The following is a 20,144-nucleotide window of genomic DNA, read 5'->3' as shown; positions in this document are numbered from 1 at the left end:
TTGAATGGATTTTTCCCCCTTTCTAACGTTACCTGTTAATACATTTCCTCTCCACATCAGAGTGCAAAGAAAGCTCACCAGCTGTCCCATTGTAATCCCCCAGCCTCAGTTTGTACAGGTTCCTGGCATCACTCAGGTAAAATCGATCATAGGCTGCGTAGACTGATTCACGGCCATCACGGAGGTCGACGCGGAGCTCGTATCTGGTTTGGGCAGAGAGCTTGTGAATGTTGTCCAAACCTAAACCCACAGAACAAAGAGATCTACAAGTTACAGAGGGACTGACACAAGGTAAGAGTGTGTGAGAGAGTGAGTGTGTGAGAGAGCAACAGTGTGTTAGAGTGAGTGTGAGAGAGATTAAGTGTGTTTAGAGAGTGTGTGGGAGACAGAGTAAGTGTATATTTCAAAAGTGAGCATGAGAGAGTAACAGTGTGTTTAGACTGTGAGCATGAGAGAGTAAGAGGGTGTTTAGATGGTGAGTGTGAGAGGGAGTAACTGTGTTTAGACAGTTAGTGTGAGACAGAGTAAGAGTGTGTTTAGAAAGTGAGTGTGAGAGAGTAACTGTGTGTTTAGACAGTGTGTGTGGGTGAGTAAGAGCATGTTTAGAGAGTGAGCATGAGAGAGAGTAACAGTGTCTTTAGAGAATGTGTGAGAGAGAGTAGCAGTGTGTTCAGACAGTGAGTGTGTGAGAGAGTAACAGTGCGTTTATGCAGTGAGCATGAGACAGAGTAAGAGTGTGGTTAGACAGTGAGTGTGTGAGAGAGTAACAGTGTGTTTAGACAGTGAGCATGTGAGAGAGTAAGAGTGTGTTTGGACAGTGAGTGTGAGAGAGTAAGATTGCATTTAGACAGTGAGTGTGAGAGAGCAAGTGTGTTTAGAAAGTGAGTGTGAGACAGTGTAACAGCGTGTTTGGAGAGTGAGACAGAGTAACAGTGTGTTTAGAGAGTGTGAGACAGAGTAACAGATTGAATTTTTTGAGGAGGTGACCAGGTGTGTAGATGAGGGTAGTGTAGTTGATGTAGTTTATATGGATTTCAGCAAAGCCTATGACAAGGTCCCACATGGGAGACTTATAAAGAAGGCAAATGCACCTGGGATACAGGGTAATTTGATAAGGTGGATTCAAAATTGGCTTAGTTGTAGGAGACAGAGGGTGATGACAGAAGGATGCTTAAGTGACTGGAAGCCAGTGTCTAGTGGCGTACCACAGGGATCTGTGCTGGGTCCCCTATTATTTGTCATTTATATAAACGACATAGATGCCTATGTGGGGGGGTAGGATTAGTAAGTTTGCGGATGACACAAAGATTGGCCGGGTGGTTAACAGTGAGGTTGAGTGTCTTGGGCTACAGGGAGATATAGACGGGATGGTCAAATGGGCAGATAAGTGGCAGATGGAATTTAACCCTGAAAAGTGTGAGGTGATACACTTTGGAAGGAGTAAATTGACAAAGAAGTATTCAATGATCGGCATGGCACTAGGAAGTTCTGAGGAACAAAGGGACCTTGGTGTGTGTGTCCATAGATCTCTGAAGGCGGAGGGGCATGTTAGTGGGATGGTGAAAAAGGCATATGGGACACTTGCCTTTATCAATCGAGGCATAGATTACAAAAGTAGGGAGGTCATGTTGGAATTGTATAGAACCTTGGTGAGGCCACAGCTGGAGTACTGTGTGCAGTTCTGGTCACCACATTATAGGAAGGATGTGAATGCACTGGAGGGGGTGAAGGGGAGATTCACCAGGATGTTGCCTGGGGTTAAACATTTAAGTTATGAAGAGAGGTTGGATAGACTTGGGTTGTTTTTGTTGGAACGGAGAAGACTGAGGGGCAACCTGATCGAGGTGTACAAGATTATAAGGGGCATGGACAGGGTGGATAGGGAGCAGCTGTTCCCCTTAGTTAAAGGGTCAGACACGAGGGTACATAAGTTCAAGGTGAGGGGCAGGAGGTTTAGGGGGGATGTGAGGAAAAACTTTTTTACCCAGGGTGTGGTGACGGTCTGGAATGCACTGCCTGGGAGGGTGGTGGAGGCGGGTTGCCTCACATCCTTTAAAAAGTACTTGGATGAGCACTTGGCACGTCATAACATTCAAGGTTATGGGCCAAGTGCTAGTAAATGGGATTAGGTAGGTAGGTCAGGTGTTTTTCATGTGTCGGTGCAGACTCGATGGGCTGAAGGGCCACTTCTGCACTGTGATTCTGTGAACCTGTGAACAGTGTGTTTAGAGAGTGTGAGACAGAGTAACAGTGTATTTAGAGAGTGAGTGAGTGAGTGAGTAATGGTGTGTTTAGACAGTGATTGTGAGACATCGTAAGAGTGTGTTTCGAAAGTGAGTGTGAGAGAGTAACAGTGTGTTTAGCGAGTGAGTGTGTTAGAGAGTAAGTGTGTTTAGACAGCGAGTGTGAGACATTGTAAGAGTCTGTTTAGAAAGTGAGTGTGAGAGAGTAAGTGTGTTTAGCGAGTGTGAGAGAGTAAGTGTGTTTAGAAAGTGAGTGTGAGACAGAGTAACAGTGTGCTTAGAAAGTGAGTATGAGAGAGTAACAGTGTGCTTAGCGAGTGAGTGTGTAAGAGAATAAGTGTGTTTAGAAGGTGAATATGAGACAGAGTAACAGTGTGTTTAGAGGGAGTGAGACAGAGTAACAGTGTGTTAAAGAGTGAGGCAGAGTAACAGTGTGTTTAGAGAGTGAGGCAGAGTAACAGTGTGTTTAGAGAGTGAGGCAGAGTAACAGTGTGTTTAGAGAGTGAGGCAGAATAACAGTGTGTTTAGAGAGAGTGAGGCAGAGTAACAGTGTGTTTAGAGAGTGAGGCAGAGTAACAGTGTGTTTAGAGAGTGAGGCAGAGTAACAGTGTGTTTAGAGAGTGAGGCAGAGTAACAGTGTGTTTAGAGAGTGAGGCCGAGTAATAGTGTGCTAGAGAGTGAGACAGAGAAACAGTATGTTTAGAGAGTGAGGCAGAGTAACAGTGTGTTTAGAGAGTGAGGCAGAGTAACAGTGTATTTAGAGAGTGAGGCAGAGTAACAGTGTATTTAGATAGTGAGGCAGAGTAACAGTGTATTAGAGAGTGAGGCAGAGTAACAGTGTGTTTAGAGAGTGAGGTAGAGTAACAGTGTGCTTAGAGAGTGAGGCAGAGTAACAGTGTGTTCAAAGAGTGAGACAGAGTAACAGTGTGTTTAGAGAGTGAGACAGAGTAACAGTGTGTTTAGAGAGTGAGGCAGAGTAACAGTGTGTTTAGAGAGTGAGGCAGAGTAACAGTGTGCTTAGAGAGTAAGACAGAGTAACAGCGTGTTTAGAGAGTGAGGCAGAGTAACAGTGTGTTTAGAGAGTGAGGCAGAGTAACAGTGTGTTTAGAGAGTGAGGCAGAATAACAGTGTGTTTAGAGAGAGTGAGGCAGAGTAACAGTGTGTTTAGAGAGTGAGGCAGAGTAACAGTGTGTTTAGAGAGTGAGGCAGAGTAACAGTGTGTTTAGAGAGTGAGGCAGAGTAACAGTGTGTTTAGAGAGTGAGGCTGAGTAATAGTGTGCTAGAGAGTGAGACAGAGAAACAGTATGTTTAGAGAGTGAGGCAGAGTAAGAGTGTGTTTAGAGAGTGAGGCAGAGTAACAGTGTGTTTAGAGAGTGAGGCAGAGTAACAGTGTATTTAGAGAGTGAGGCAGAGTAACAGTGTATTAGAGAGTGAGGCAGAGTAACAGTGTGTTTAGAGAGTGAGGCAGAGTAACAGTGTGTTTAGAGAGTGAGGCAGAGTAACAGTGTGTTTAGAGAGTGAGGCAGAGTAAGTGTGTTTAGAGAGTGAGGCAGAGTAACAGTGTGTTTAGAGAGTGAGACAGAGTAACAGTGTGTTTAGAGAGTGAGGCAGAGTAACAGTGTGTTTAGAGAGTGAGGCAGAGTAACAGTGTGCTTAAAGAGTGAGACAGAGTAACAGTGTGTTGAGAGAGTGAGGCAGAGTGACAGTGTGTTTAGAGACTGAGGCAGAGTAACAGTGTGTTTAGAGAGTGAGGCAGAGTAACAGTGTGTTTAGAGAGTGAGGCAGAGTAACAGTGTGTTTAGAGAGTTAGGCAGAGTAACAGTGTGTTTAGAGAGTGAGGCAGAGTAACAGTGTGTTTAAAGAATGTGAGACAGAGTAACAGTGTGTTTAGAGAGTGAGGCAGAGTAACAGTGTGTTTAGAGAGTGAGCCAGTGTAACAGTGTGTTTAGAGAGTGAGGCAGAGTAACAGTGTGTTTAAAGAATGTGAGACAGAGTAACAGTGTGTTTAGAGAGTGAGCCAGTGTAACAGTGTATTTAGAGAGTGAGGCAGATTAACAGTGTGTTTAAAAAATGTGAGACAGAGTAACAGTGTGTTTAGAGAGTGAGCCATGTAACAGTGTGCTTAGAGAGTGCGTCAGAGTAACAGTGTGTTTAAAGAATGTGAGACAGAGTAACAGTGTGTTTAGAGAGTGAGGAAGTGTAACAGTGTGTTTAAAGAATGTGAGACAGAGTAACAGTGTGTTTAGAGAGTGAGGCAGAGTAACAGTGTGTTTAGAAAGTGTGGCAGAGTAACAGTGTGTTTAAAGAATGTGAGACAGAGTAACAGTGTGTTTAGAGAGTGAGCCAGTGTAACAGTGTGTTTAAAGAATGTGAGACAGAGTAACAGTGTGTTTAGAGAGTGAGGCAGAGTAACAGTGTGTTTAGAGAGTGTGGCAGAGTAACAGTGTGTTTAAAGAATGTGAGACAGAGTAACAGTGTGTTTAGCGAGTGAGGCAGAGTAACAGTGTGTTTAGAGAGTGTGGCAGAGTAACAGTGTGTTTAAAGAATGTGAGACAGAGTAACAGTGTGTTTAGAGAGTGAGGCAGAGTAACAGTGTGTTTAGAAAGTGTGGCAGAGTAACAGTGTGTTTAAAGAATGTGAGACAGAGTAACAGTGTGTTTAGAGAGTGAGCCAGTGTAACAGTGTGTTTAGAGAGTGAGGCAGAGTAACAATGTGGTTAGAGAGTGAGGCAGAGTAACAGTGTGTTTAGAGAGTGAGGCAGAGTAACAATGTGGTTAGAGAGTGAGGCAGAGTAACAGTGTGTTTAAAGAATGTGAGACAGAGTAACAGTGTGTTTAGAGAGTGAGCCAGTGTAACAGTGTGTTTAGAGAATGTGAGACAGCGCTGAGAGGCATAACAGAACGAGACCAGCGGGGAGTTTTGCATCTGAAAAAACTCTAAGTGTGATGTGAGGGAGAAGTAGGTAAGTGAGTTAATTTTTCCTCTTCCCTCTCTGTACTCGAAACTGAGAAAGAAACTATTTCGATGGGGTGACCATAACTGGAAGTTTATGAATCAGAGTATAAGAACAGAGGAGGTCCAAAGACAATATATTACTGTGGCAATGGGCTGAGTAGCCCGATTTGATCAGTGTCAGGTGGGACTGCGGGTGAGGCAGCTATGAGGATCCAGAATGCAGCACTGGGGCAGCCTCAGCCTGAGCACTTGTCCAACAGGTTTGAGGTGCTTGCAGCCTGTGTGGAGGGATGGGAGGATGTGCAAGCTGACCACAGCTCCATGGTACAAGGGAACCTTTCAGCTCTGGGGTTCTGAAAGGAATTTAGTTGTCTGGGGATCGTATAGTTAAGGGGCTAGACCCTGCTCTCTGCAGTCAAGACTGTGAATGCCAAAGCCTGTGTTGGCTGCCCTGTGCCAGGGTTAAGGACATCTCCTCAGAGCTGGGGAGGACCTTGGAGCAAGGGGGGAGGATTCAGCTGTCATAATCCACGGGGCTACCAGCAACATAGACAGGGTTCTGATGAGGGAACATGAGGAGCTAAGTGCTAAATTAAAAGGACGAATCAGAAAAGTAATAAACTCTGCATGATACCTGACCCATGGACAAATTGTCATTGAGTAAATCAGATCAGAGAGTTGTGGCTTAAAGATTGGTGTGGGAGAAATGAAATTCATGGGGCACTGGCACCAGAACTGGGGAAAGGGGGTGGTGAACCACTCGGACAGTCATCACCTGAACTGCACTGAGACCAGTGTCCTGGCAAATCGTATAACCAAGGCTCTAGAAAAGGCTTTAAAGAGTCTCATTATGAGTGAGCTGTAAGTGGGGGGAGGGTTCACATGAGGGGAGACTTGCAAGGTTCAAGAGAATGTACAAGGCATTAGCGCAGTGTAACCACACAGTGATGATAACCAGGGTGTGACAAGAAGGGTTAAAGCGGACAAGAGTCCACCAGCAAATAATGTCAGTGTGGGCAAAACTGGTACCAGGACAGAATTAAAACCTTTTTACCTGAATGCACACAGCATTCATAACAAGATGAGTGAACTGATGACACAAAAAGAAATAAATGAGTATGACATGATGGCCATTACGGAGACATGGTTACAAGGTGACCAAGGCTGGGACCTGAATATTCAAATATGTGGAATTTCAGAAGGACAGGATGAAAGGAAAAGGAGGTGGGATAGCTCTGTTAATAAAGTATGAGATCAGGAGGGTAATGGGAAATGATCTTGGTTTGGAAGATTAAGATTTAGAATCAGTCTGGATGTAGATAAGAATGGGCAAAGGAAGGAAATCAGTGATGGGGTAGTTTATTGACCCACTGACAGTAGTTACACTGTAGAACAGAGTACAAATCAAGATAACATGGGGGCTTGTAATAAAGGTACTGTAATAATCATGGGTGACTTTAATTTTCATATCGTCTGGACAAATCAAATTGGCAAACATAGCCAGGAAGATGAGTTCATTGAGTGTATTTGAGACAGATTCTTAGAACAGTTCATTCTGAAACAAACCAGGGAGTAGGCTTTATAATGAGTAATGAGATGTGATTAATTAAAGACCTCATAGTAAAGGATCCTCTAGGCAAGAGCGATCATAACATGATGGAATTTCACATTCAGTTTGAGGGTGAGAAATATGGGTCCGTAACTAGTATCTTCAACTTAAATAAAGGCAATTACAAGGGAATGAAGACAGAATTGGCTCAAGTGGAATATGAAAATAGTTTAAAATCTATCACAGTAGCAAACATTTAAGGAGATATTTCATAACTCTCAACAAAGATATATTCCATTGAGAAAGAATGTGAGAAGGATGCACCGTCCGTGGCTAACTAAGGAAGTTAAGGATGGTATCATATTGAAAGAAAAGGTTTACAATGCGGCAAAGGATAGTGGTAGGCCAGAAGATTGGGAAAAAATTAGAAACCAGCAAAGGATGACTAAAAACAGGGGAAAAATTAACATATGGGAGTAAACTGGCAGATAAATAAAAAGGACAGTAAAACCTTCTATTGGTTTATAAAAAGGAAAAGAGTAGCTGAGCTCAGGTCCCTGAGAGGATGACACTGGGCAATTAATATTAGAAACAAGACAATAGCAGAGAGATGGAACAGGTATTCTGTACCTGGTTTGGTAGAAGGCACAAAAAGAATCCCAAGAATAGTAGAAAATCGAGAGACAAAAGGGTGGAAATTTGAAACATCATCACAGTAGAGAAAAGGTACTGGGAGAGATATTGGGACTTGAGGTTGACAAGTCCCCTGGACCTGATGATCTGCATCCTGGTGTCTTAAAGGAAGTGGCTGCAGAGGTGGTACATGCATTAGTTGTAATCTTCCCAAATTCTCCAGATTCTGGAAAGGTCCCAGCAGATTGGAAAATGTAACACTTCTATTCAAGAATGAGGGAGACAGAAAGCAGGAAACTATAGGCCCATTAGCCTAACATCTGAATTGGGAAAATGTTAGGATCCTTTATTTAGGGAGGAGGAGCAGGACACAGAAATTTGTAATACAATTAGGAAGAGTCAACATGGTTTTATGAAAGGGAAATCGCATTTGACAAATTTATTAGAGTTCTTTGAGGATGTAACAAGCAGGATGGATAAAGGGGAACCAGTAGATGTAGTGTATTTGAATTTCCAAAAAGGATTCGATAAGGTGATACATAAAAGGTAAGTGCTCATGGTGTTGGGGTGATATATTAGCGTGGATAGAGGATTGACTGACTGACAGGAGACAGAGTCAGGATAAATGGGTTATTTTCAACTTGGCAAATTGTAACTTAGTGGGGAGCCACAGGGACCAGTGCCGGGGTCTCATCTATTTACATTAATGAGTTGGATGAAGGGGCTGAGTGTATTTGTGGCAATTATGGTTTTATGTAATGTGTAGCATACCTTTAAGAAGGATGTTATAAAAGATCACATGATCTTATGTAACCAATAGAGGAGTAGTGCGAGGTACCTCTGTAGTCAGTAGTCTGAGTTGGTAAGGAGAAATATGGAGACAGGGTTTGAGTTGAAAGCACACAAGTGTAGCTGCTGAGTAGCTTTGTAAATAAACAGAATGTGTTTCACCTAAGAACAGTCTGCTGATCAACTCTGTCTAAAGTACCAACTTGGCCATCCCAAAACAAGCATGCAACTCGGATCCATAAGTCCCAACAAACTGGTGACCAGGATCCAACAAACTGGCGATGAGGAAAAAGCACAAAAAAAGTGAAGATGAAATAAACTGGCTTCGAGGAGAAAACAAGTTAACAAAAGAAATCAGGGGAAACAAAATCAGGCTCTAGCCCGCTCGGTAATTGTAAGTAGAATTTCTGTCCTAATCGTCAAAGCAATCCCCTCACAGAATGCCACAATTTGGAAGAATTTATCCTTTCGATCCAACCATGGATGATTGGTCTCATTATATTGAATGCCTTGTGTTCTTTTTCCAAGCAAACGACATTGCCGGGGTAGAGAAGAGGTGAGCGGTCCTCTTGTCCACATGTGGGAGTAAAGCCTATGGCTTGATTCGAAGCTTGACGCCACCCAGTGCCCCAGATTCGAAAAATTTTGAAGAATTGGTAGACGTCGTCAAGGATCATTACCAGTCAAAGCCCTCAGTCATGATGCAAAGGTTCAAGTTTAACTCAAGAAATAGAGCCCCGGGGGAGACAGTGGCTAGTTATGTGGCAAGTTTGAAACAACTAACAGAACATTGCGAGTTTGGTACATCTTTAAACAATATGCTCAGAGATTGTTTAGTGTATGGTGTGAATGAGGACACGATTCAGCAGAGATTACTGTCTGAAACAAATTTGGATTTTGAGAAGGCGTGAGCAATAGCACTGGCCATGGAAAGTGCAGTAATGGATTCGAAAGCCATACAGGGTGGCACAAAACAGCACCATCCTTCATATTGGGTGGGAAGCCCCAGCCAAAAAGGGCATGAAAATGCAAGACTCTGCCAAGAAGCGGGAAACAGTAGCATAAAAATAAGAAGAAATGACTTAGCAGAGAAAACAAGGAATAATTCCAATAGAGGTGGAAAGATAACCTTGTAATGATTGGCAGTTTACAAAATGGAATGTTTTTATTGTCATCAAAATGGACACCTAATGAGACAGTGCAAGGAAAGAATCAGGCAGACTTTCAACCAAAAGAAAATACCCTGTGTGATCTACAATGTAGAAGAGCCTGAAGTAACAGATTCAGATAGTTATTTGTTATTTAATTTGAAGGTTGGAAAAACAAAACCAATACATGTAGCAGTGAAGGTAAATGGCAGACCTATTAGAATGGAAGTGGACACAGGAGCTTCCACTAGAGTGTTTGGTGAACACACCTTCAAATATCTGAATTATGGTGAATATAAATTAAATTTGGAAGAAATTGATACTAAATTAAGAACATACACAGGAGAAGATATTTAAGTCAGAGGCTTAAGTAGAGTTACTGCCCATTACGGAAGCCAATCAGCAAAACTACAAGAGTTGGTATTGAGAGGCAGAGGACAAAACAGGCTGAGGGAAATCAACCTTTATATGTCACAGAGATTCCAAAAGGAAGCTGAAAAATGTTCCTGTTTTGGAAAAGGTGTGTGTGAAGACCCAACAACGTAAAGAAATGCAGGATGTTTCAAGCAAAAGCACGGTAGGACAGCAAAAAGAATTAGTAGAGGCCATCCTGAGGGACAGAGTCCAGGTTGAGGTGAACAGCCTCCAAAAAAAAGTGAAAACCTGCCAAAAGAGCTTCACACACTGCCAGTTCCCCTCCTGTCTAAGTATGTACCTCTGGAAGAGTATGAGGAGAAACAGAAAGAGTTCTGTACTTCTCTGAGTAAAAGAAGGATGAGTTGTCAGAGAAGAGCCAACAATGCTTCATTTTCCAGGAGGCAGTCCGCCAATGCAAAACAGAGATGGAAGAACTGAAGAAGCAGCTGTAAGAAGCTAAAGAGGCTTTGGAGACAGAATTTTCCACGAAGCAGACAAATGATGAAATTCTGGGAAACTCAACCACCGAGTTCACTCGAGAAGAGCTTGCATCTGAGAGTAGTCTGGCCAATATGGGAGTCGAAAAGAAGGCTGGAAATAAAGTCAGTGTCAGAAAGAAGAAAACCCATTGAAAGATGACACAGAAACACAAATGATCCTGGCAGCATACAAGTATACTTACGGCCATAGGTCTGGAAATCAAATTGCAAACCCTGGTGCACTGAGTCGTTTGCCATCTCGGCCATTCTGAAACAAGCATGCAACCCAGATCCAGAACCCCAACAAACTGGTGACCAGGGTTCAACAGTATTGCAGCCAAATTTGCTGATGATACAAAGAAAGGCAGGAAAGCAAATATGACAAGGATACAAAGAGTCTGCAAAGTGACATGGGGGGGTAGGTTAAGTGGGTGGGCAAGAAATTGGCACATGGAGGTTGTCCACTTTGGCAGGAAGAACAGAAAATCAGGATATTATTTAAATGGAGAGAGACTGCAGAATTATGCAGTACAGGGGGATTTGGGTGTCCATGTACATGAATCACAAGAATGTTAACATGCAGGTACAGCAAGTAATTAGGAAGGCATTTGGAATGTTGGCCCTTATTACAAAGGGTTTGTAGTGTAAAAGTAGGGAAGTCTTGCCACAGCTGCACAGGGCAGTGGTGAGGCCACACCTAGAATACTGTGTGCAGTTTTGGTCTCTTTATTTAAGGAGGGATATACTTGTATTGGAAGCAACTCAGAGAAGGTTCACTCGGCTGATTCCTGAGATGAGGAGTTTGTCTTATGAGGAGAGGTTGGGCCTAGACTCATTAGAGTTCAGAAGAACGAGAAGTGATCTTATTGAAAATATAAGGCTCTGAGGGGGCTTGTTAGGGTGGATGCTGAGCAGATGTTTCCTCTCATGGGCGAATCCAGAAATAGGAGGCACAATTTCAAAATAAAGGGCCTCCCATTTAAAACTGAAATGAGGAGGGATTTCTTCTCAGTGAGGGCCTTGAGTCTTTGGAATTCTCTTCCCCCAAAGAGTGTGGAGGCTGGGTCATTGAATATATTCAAGGCTGAGTTAGATTTTTGATCTACAAAGGGATTGAGGAATATGGCAAGTGGTGGGCAAAGTGGAGTTGTGCTAGAGGATTAAGATTATATTGAATTGCAGAGCAGGTTTGAGGGGCTGTATGGTCTACTCCTGCTCCTATTTCTTACGTTGTTTTATGTTTGCAGAGTGAGTGTGACTCAGAGTAAAGACACAGAGTGTGCCAGTGTTCTGGCTTCTTGCCTGTGAATATGGAGAGATTGTGTTAAGGACTGTGGAGCTGAAACACCTTCTCTATCCCAATATAATAGTCTGAATTCCTGACATAATCAGTGAACTCAGGGCTGCTAATCCTCTCTGAATATCCTGAAGTGTCACAGAATTAAAGATGAATCTGCCAGACACTCCTACAGGCAAAATCCAGGAGTAAAATGACAAGGGCATTTTTTAGCCATTTCATTCTGGTCATTCTCACACCAAACTTGAGGACAGCATTGAATGGATAGAGCAGTTTCTACAAGGTAGAGGATTGTGGGTAGGGAGAGCCACCATTATTGAACAATTGCCACCTCGGCTGAGAAACAGTGCATGTGACGGTTGAGGCAAATGAAAGCGGGACATTAAGTGATCAAACCTTCAGTGAAAGGCAGAATCAACCTCCTTAAATGTCAATAGTAGAGTGAATTAGGATGTTTATTTTAAACCATAGAGCTGATGACAGAACATCTGCCCCTTTCCTCAGATTTGGAATGTGATCTTGTTTTATTTACCCAGCCAGAATTCATCCTCCAGGTTTCCAAAGCCCACTCGGTAATCCGCCCATGTCCGTGCAAAATCCGTCAGTCCATTCTGTCGTCTCTGGAACACCTGTCAGGAAAGGGCAGTGCATTAACTGTCCTCTCTAGTTCACTAAGTAATCATCATTATTTCTGACATTCTGATTATATCTTCAAACATGAGAAGATTCCAGGGCAGCATGGAGGTGTTGGAATGGCATGGATCAACTGAATGTACAAAACTCAGCACCAGTAACAGAGAATGTCCGACTTTGTATCTAACCCCGTGCTGTACCTGTCCTGGGAGTATTTGATGGGGACAGTGTAGAGGGAGCTTTACTCTGTATCTAACCCCGTGCTGCACCTGTCCTGAGATTGTTTGATGGGGACAGTGTAGAGGGAGCTTTACTCTGTATCTAACCCCATGCTGTACCTGCCCTGGGAGTGTTTGATGGGGACAGTGTAGAGGGAGCTTTACTCTGTATCTAATCCTGTGCTGTACCTGCCCTGGGAGTGTTTGGTCCTTACTCTGTGTTTAAGAGCCAATTCCATACAAAGTGAACTATTTCCTCGCTGGATGGAGGAAACCTAATTGTAAAGTTTGCCTGGTTGTAACCTTTGAATCTGGGCCAAGGGAGCATTTCTGTTGGATCATCATCCCCTGTTCACACAAAATCGAGGAACTATATCAACATTCATTCATCTGGCTGACTGTGACTGGCTTGTACCTGAGTGCAGATTGCTTCCTGCTTTAGCAGTCCCTGCTTTGCCTGAAGTATATATCCTGCATGGGATTGCCCTCTGAATGTTCCTCCATCTTTCCCCAACCTGAAGCACCCTTGGTCCACGTCAGATCCTCAGTATTGAGTGCCAGCCTCATGGGTAGTTGATTTGCCTGGACCTTGGCACATGGCCTTCTGCACCTCCCATGGTTTCCCCCCGCACCTCCAACCTACAAACATTTAATACTTGATGTCAACTTGTGCCTTGCCATGGCTTATCAACTGACCTCACTTCATGTCCTTCCCTCCCCTCACTGAGCAGCATTCTGTGTTCTGATGCCTAGCTGTTCAGCTCAGGTTCTCTGTGCTAGCAAAGTGCCACAAACTGGTATTTCATTAAAGTGGATTCAGCAAGAACATAATAGTTTGAGACTCAAGCCTCATCTCATGAGAGTGAGGATCTTGTGGAAGAGATTGTGAGATAAGCAGTCCCAGAGCCTGTCATTGAACAATAAGTGCAGGAAGAAACAATGAAGTGTTACTCACAGTCCAGCCTCCTCCATCGGTTGTCATGTCACAGAAGACTTGCACGCTTTGCTGTGGCTCTCCATTGATGTAGATGGTGTAGATGCCGCTGATGGTGTCTCCGTTAAGTAGGTGCTGAGTGCAGTCCCGTGGGTATGGGTAGAACCTGCCCACTACAGTGAGAAACAATGGATCAGGACTTCGGGAGAAGACAGAGCACCAGGAGAAGCAACTCATCAATGCCTCCTCACTCCACTCCTCAACCTCTAGGAACAGTAGCAGCCATGAGGGGCTTTGAAATGACCTATCAATGACCCCAACCCAAAACATGAGTTGTGGACCATTGAACCAAAAAAGGAGTGAATGAACCAATTCACCAATAAAAGCAGCAGACCTACTAAGAACTCATCCAGTTCTCAAACCTTCCCACAGAGACAGAGATTCCTACACTGGAGTTCTACAATTGTTGAGAATGGAGCTTACTGAATTTTGCATGGGGGAGGCTGGTGGTGATAACTGGTTTATTCCAGCCACTGGCGTAGGCAAGCCGGCGTACATTGGTGCCAGTCTCCAGCCTGGATACATGGGGAGGATTAGTGGCAGGAAGGGCACCTGGCCAAATCCAAAGCAACGCTTGATAATATGAAGGAGTGATCAACTAGCATTGTACATGGGAAAAGCCAGAGGAGGAACCAACCATTGTAGTGTTGGAAAGAGAGAACTTGGTCTGTCTGGGCATAAGGACAGAGGCCATTTGTTTAGGGCTGAGGTGCAAAAAGGCTATGTTTTTGCAGGTAATAGTCAAGTTAATTGGTTTTTTCAGGGTTCATTATAGTTAAAATCCCAGGAGCTAATGGTATTTCCCTACCAAACCCCCTGCAGAGTTTTAAAAGGGAGGAGGTGAGGAAATTGCACTCACTTTAGCCATAACCTTTCCAGAACATTCTGAATTCAGGAATTGTCCTTTAGAGTGGAAAATGGCAAACAAAGCTCCATTATTTAAACAAAGCTAGAGGGAAACCAGGAAGTTACAAACCTGTTAGTCTAACTTTTATGGGGGGACGTTATTGAATATAATTCTAAGTTATAATTAGTGACAGAGTGACTGAGATTTAGGAAAAAATTGAGCTGATTGGAGAGAACCAATGAGTGTTCTGATTAAAATTTTTCAAGCTGAAACGTTAACTCTGTTTCTCTCTCCACAGATGCTGCCTGACCTGTCGAATATTTCTGGCATATTCTGTTTGCTGAAAGATGCTCTGACACCACCTCTTTAAACAGGCTCAAGCTGGTTTTAGTACAGGTCACTGTTACCTACGGAACATATGATACTGTGATCAGATGTCACTTAGAGCCTATAACGCAGGGCCCTTGGCTGGGACCAATCCCCTAGCGCCGTTTGTTTCACTCGAGCAGTTTTCACTAATGCTTGAGCTGTTATTGTTGTACGTGGGTTTGCATTCACCGTTATTAATTGGATTCCCGATCTCAGCCATAAAATCAGAGGAGGAATTGAATTGCGTAATCATCAGGAGACTTACTCCTTCAAGGTTTCTTTTGCACATCTCGTACTGCCTAAGAGGGTGATATTATTGTTTTTAACTGATTCAGTAACGATAGAAAATTTGAATTAGACTGTGTTTGGCCATGTAGAGCTGGGGGTAGATCAGGCCAACCCCCACCTCCCAAACCAACCATCACTAGATCCTTCTCCACCAAGCAGACAACCTCTACCTCAGATCCACGCCACCTATCTCTACCTCCAGTTTCACTCCTCTCCTTTGCCACAAATTGAGTTAATTCTATCGTGGAAATTATGGGAATTTAAGAAAGAGACCGTTCTGCCCACTGTGTATGTGCTGGCCACCGATGAGTTATCCAGCTGAATCCCATCATCCTGCATGAGCTCCTTAATGCTGAAGATCATGGCTCTTCAAGTGGGTGTCCAAGGGTTTTTTAAATGTGCTGAGAGTTTCTGCCTCTCCCACCCTTTCAGACAACGAGTTCCAGAACCTCACCACACTCTGGGTGAAAAAACTGTTTCTTCATCTCCTCTCTAATCCTTCTACCAAGTACTTTAAATCTACGTGCCAGTTTTTGACCCCTTTGTTGTCACTATTTACCCTCTCTTGGCCCCTCATCATTTTATACACTTCAATCAAATCTGCCCTCGGCCTCCTCTGTTCCAAGAACAACCCCAGCCAATTCAATCTCCCCTCATTGCTAAAATCCTCCAGTCCTGGCAACATCCTCGGGAGCCATCCCTGCATCCTCTCCAGCACAGGCATATCTTTCCTGTATAATAAAAGCAAAATACTGCGGATGCTGGAAATCTGAAAAAATAACAGAAAATACTGGAAAAACTCAGGTCTGACAGCATTCGTGGAGAGAGAAACAGAGTTAACGTTTCGAGTCTGTATGACTCTTCTTCAGAGCTGAAGAGAAGTAGAAATGTGATGGATTTTATACTGTTTAAGAGGGGGTGGAGCAGGTGGAACAAGATAGAAGGTCAGGGATAGGCGACAGCTAAGGAGAGATTGACGAAGATGTCATGGACACGAGACAAAGGGAGTGTTAATGATAGTGAAGAGTAAAGAAGGTGCTGATAGTGGCATAAAGGGAAGATAGCAGAGTGTGTTAATAGCAGAACAAGGGTCAGCAATCTGTGAAAGCATGATATAGAAATAAATTGTTGGGGCTTGCATTCCTTAACACCTGAAAGGAAGGGAAAAAGTTTCTTGTTAAGGCGTCAGATGAGGCAAAGAATAAAGTGAAGCTGGGTAAAGGACAGCATTGAGATAGGGTGAGTTGGTGCTGCTGGAGGGAGAGGTCGAGTGTGTTCATATGGCAGTGCATGGCACTGAGTGTGGATCTCAGGATGCGGTGAGAACAGCAGTTCGAGGAATATTGTATGCCCTGAGGATACCTGTAATTCTGGGTAGATTGAAAACATGGTTTCCTGTAATGTGGTGACCAGGAATGTAAACAGTACTCAAACTGTTGTACAACTAGTATAATCTCTGTAATCTCATGTTCTATGTCTCCATTGGCTAATAAAGGACAACAGGCCATGTGCCTTTTTAACCCCCTTATTGACCTGTCCTGTTACCTTTAAGGATCTGTGGACATTCACTAAACTCCACAGAACCTCTGATCATCCACATTATGCAGTATCCCCCCATTTATTGTGTATTCTCTTGCCTTATTACCTCCCTCATACTTCTCTGGATTGAATTCCATTTTCCACTTTCCTGTTGAAGTGATCAGACCATCTATATCCTTCTGCAGTCTAAAGCTTGCCTTCTCACTGTCAACCACACAGCCAATTTTTGTATCATCTGCACATTTCTTTATCATACCGCCAACATTTAAATCTAAATCATTCATACAGACTACAAAAGACAAGTGGCCCACTACTCAGCCCTGCTGAACCCCACTGGAAACATCCTTCCAGTCACAAATACACCTGTCAAACATTACCCTTTGCTTCCTGCCTCTCAAACAATGTTGGAACCAGTTAGTCAGATATGACCTTCCCTTAAAAATTCTATGTTGACTTTAATCTATGCCTCTCTAATCAAAGGTTTATACTGTCCCTCAGAATTGATTCCAAGAATGTATCCACATCTGAAGTTAGGCTAACTGGCCTTGCTTTTTAAAGAATGGTACAATGTTAGCTGTTCTCCAGTCCTCTGGCACCACTCCAATCTTCCAGAGAAGATTGAAATATGATGTCAGAGCCTCCGTAATTTCTTCCTTTGCTTTGTTTAACAACCTGGGACATATTTCATCCAGGCCTGCTGACTTATCTACTTTCAAAGATATCATAGCCTTTCATTCTTCCTCTCCTGCAGTATTTATTCCACCCAATATTTCACACACACTCATCCTTAGCTACAACACGATCTTTTGTGAAGACAGCCCCAAAGTATTCGTTAAGGGCCCCATCAACATCCTCTGCCTCCACACTTAGGTTTCCTGTTATCTCAGGGATACAGGGATAGTGCAGGAAGATGATGTTGAGGTAAAAGATAAGTGATGATGTAGCTAAATAGCGAGCAGGCTCGAGGGGCTGAATGGTCCACTCCCGCTCCTACATTCCTTTTTGGTCCCAAAGAGGCCCTACTCTCCCCTTAGTCATTCTGCTCATTACCTTTTAGTTGCCTGGATTTCTCTCATGTCCTCTCTTTGCTTTCCTAATTTCCCTTTTAATTTCATCCTTACACTTTCTATAGCCTACTGGGTTTTCACCATTATTAAGCTCTCAGTGCCTGACATCAGCTTCCCTAATTTGTCTCACCTTTTGTCACCCAGGGGGCTCTAGATTTGGCTGTGTCACCCTTTTTCTTTGTCAGAACATGTTTACCTTGAATCTCTTGAATCTCCTCCTTGAATACCCCCCTCTCCCCCCGACTGCTCTGACACTGATTTACCTTCCAGTAGCTGTTTCCTCCAGTGGTTGTTTCTGGTCCACGCTTGCTAAATCACTCCTCAGCTTAGTAAAATTGGCCTTTGCCCCCAGTTTCAAAATGTGACTCCTATTTTGCCCTTGTCCTTTTTCATAACTATGCTAAATCTCACCGAATTATGATCACTACCACAAACGTGCTCTCCCACTGATACCCCTTCTACCTGTCCGCATTCATTCCCTAAAACTAAATCAAGAATTGCCGTCCCCTCCACCATCATCTTGTCACATAATGGCTGAATTCTGACTCCTAACTGAGTCCTCTCAAGCATTTAAAAGTACTGCTCCTGCTCAGTCGTTTTAAATGTAAAAGTTTGGACCAGCCTTTGATGTGTAAGTGATATTCCAATCCTAACTCTTTGTTAACATCACAGTGAGCGAGTTGGATTTCTTCCTCAGATTCTTGCACTGTGCTCAGTGCCAAAACGCACTCCCATGAGCATTCACTCTCTACAAACTGTTCCTTTACCTCTTCATGGACGTACACAAGACATGTTGTCTGAGCCAAAGGCAATGGAATAGATTTCTGTTTGAGCCAAGAGATCCTAGTATAATCAAGTGAACCCACATGAATATTTTGATTTTGGAAAATGATGGAAAAAACTTTCTGTCAGACAGCAGCTTAGTTTCCAAACTACCCAGTAGATTATTAACAATAAATAGATTGTTGAACAGTAGCAAATGCAAGGAGCAGATTTACAACAATATTCCGACCTAACTATTACCCCTCAGGATATGGGAATTAATTTGCAGCTTATGCACTAAAGCCCATTGGCCTGGAATTTGTGATGGGATTAATGTTGAGGCTGTCAGTGCTCACTGTTGTAACTGAGTAAATCTGACAGCAACTTCTTATACACGTTATTATACACGTGCAAAGTTAAACTGAGACATACAGCTGACAACTGAGTTGCTCCTCTGCAGATTGTGTTATAGTCCATACTGATAGACTCAGCACTGTAATGAAGTGAACTTGCCCATTCGTTCTAAACTAAAGATGGCCAGGAGAGTTAGGGCTGGTGCATGCAGAAGTAAGTGGGATTTCATGGGTGTGATAAGTGATAGTTAATGCTGAACAACCTCTCTGGCTCCAATTTTTAAAAAATATTTGTTTATGGGATGTGGGCATTACTGGCTAGGCCAGCATTTATTGTCCATCCCTACTTGCCCTTGTTCAGAGGGCATTAATGAGTCAACCACATTACTGTGGGCCTGGAGTCACATGTAGGCCAGACCAGGCAAGGACAGCAGGTTTCCTTCCCTAAAAGGACAGGTTTTTTACAACAATCGGTAATGGTTTTGAGGTCAGACATTTATTTCCAGATTTATTTTATTGAATTCAAATTTCACCATCTGCTGTGGTGGGATTATTAATTAATTTTTTAAGTATGGAGTCTCATTCCCTCAGAGTAAATAAATGGAGGTTTTAAAAATAATAAAAGCAAGTGTTTTTTTTATTGTTCTGTCTGTCTCTTTTATCTTTATCCCATCCATCTGTATCTCCTGTTCTTCATTTTACTTTCTGTACATTATTTAAATCTCATTTCTATTTATTGTTTTTGCACTTCCTCATTTGGAACCTGTGTGTCTCAGTAAAAATTGTTCAACCTGACTGGCTGAAAAGCCCCATTTTTTTCTCAGCCTGTTCATACACGCCACAGATCACTGCAGAGGGCAACATGCTGAAATACACAGTGTGTTAAGAGACATCCCAGCTGGCAAGCCCGAAAATGTCTGCGGATGGCTTTCAGCAAGTTTAACACTGAGCATTGTTCATGCACCTGAGTATAAAATCCAGAACAAACAAATATGAAAAACTTAATGAAAAGTTGTTAGAATTATGCAGATTATGGAGTGATTATAAAGAAGCAGTTAAAATATGAAAGCATGGTTATAGGCTACAGAGAAGCAGACTAATTGAAAGTCAAGAATGAGAAGCCAAAGATACAAGGTGAGGTTTGGAACAGAGAGCAGGAGAAATTCTTTACAGAGGGTGATGAGGCTGTGGGATTCACTGCTGGATTAGGTGTTGAGGCAAAAGCTAATTGAATTTAATAATAGCTCTGCAAATTCAGTGTTCTATCTTCATCTATGTTGTCTTGTGAGGTTACTTCTGCCTGTCCAGTTCACTCGGTGCATTAACAACTCTTCCAATTTTGTCTACAGTGTTCGTAATGAGAAAACAAAGAGATCAAATCATTTTTGGAGTGGCTGTCACCCGATGGCTCTCACATTGCATAAACTCGGTTTGTATTTCTTGGAATATAGGATGTTAAGCGCGATTTGATTGATTGGAGTTTTGAACGGAGAGGGTGAAGAGAGAGAACCTAGTAGGGTGGTCTAGGACAAGGGGACATTAGCAAGGCTATGAAGAGAAGTTA

At 43.0% G+C, this 20,144-nt stretch overlaps 1 protein-coding gene across 1 annotated transcript in view; it reads right to left on the bottom strand.

Annotated features, from left to right (window-relative positions):
• Positions 1-20,144, bottom strand: part of tnr (tenascin R (restrictin, janusin)) — a 484,923-nt gene that overhangs the window by 27,494 nt on the left and 437,285 nt on the right. Inside the window, exons 18-20 of the mRNA XM_078561777.1 lie at positions 13,317-13,468; positions 12,043-12,139; positions 79-240 (exon numbers count right to left, since the gene is read on the bottom strand). Of these exons, the coding sequence (XP_078417903.1) occupies positions 79-240; positions 12,043-12,139; positions 13,317-13,468 (411 nt within the window). The remainder of the gene's footprint in view (positions 1-78; positions 241-12,042; positions 12,140-13,316; positions 13,469-20,144) is intronic.

This window comes from Cetorhinus maximus, chromosome 17 (assembly GCF_964194155.1).
Source record: "Cetorhinus maximus chromosome 17, sCetMax3.hap1.1, whole genome shotgun sequence".
NCBI lineage: Eukaryota > Metazoa > Chordata > Chondrichthyes > Lamniformes > Cetorhinidae > Cetorhinus > Cetorhinus maximus.
This window is presented reverse-complemented; position numbering and strand designations above follow the sequence as displayed.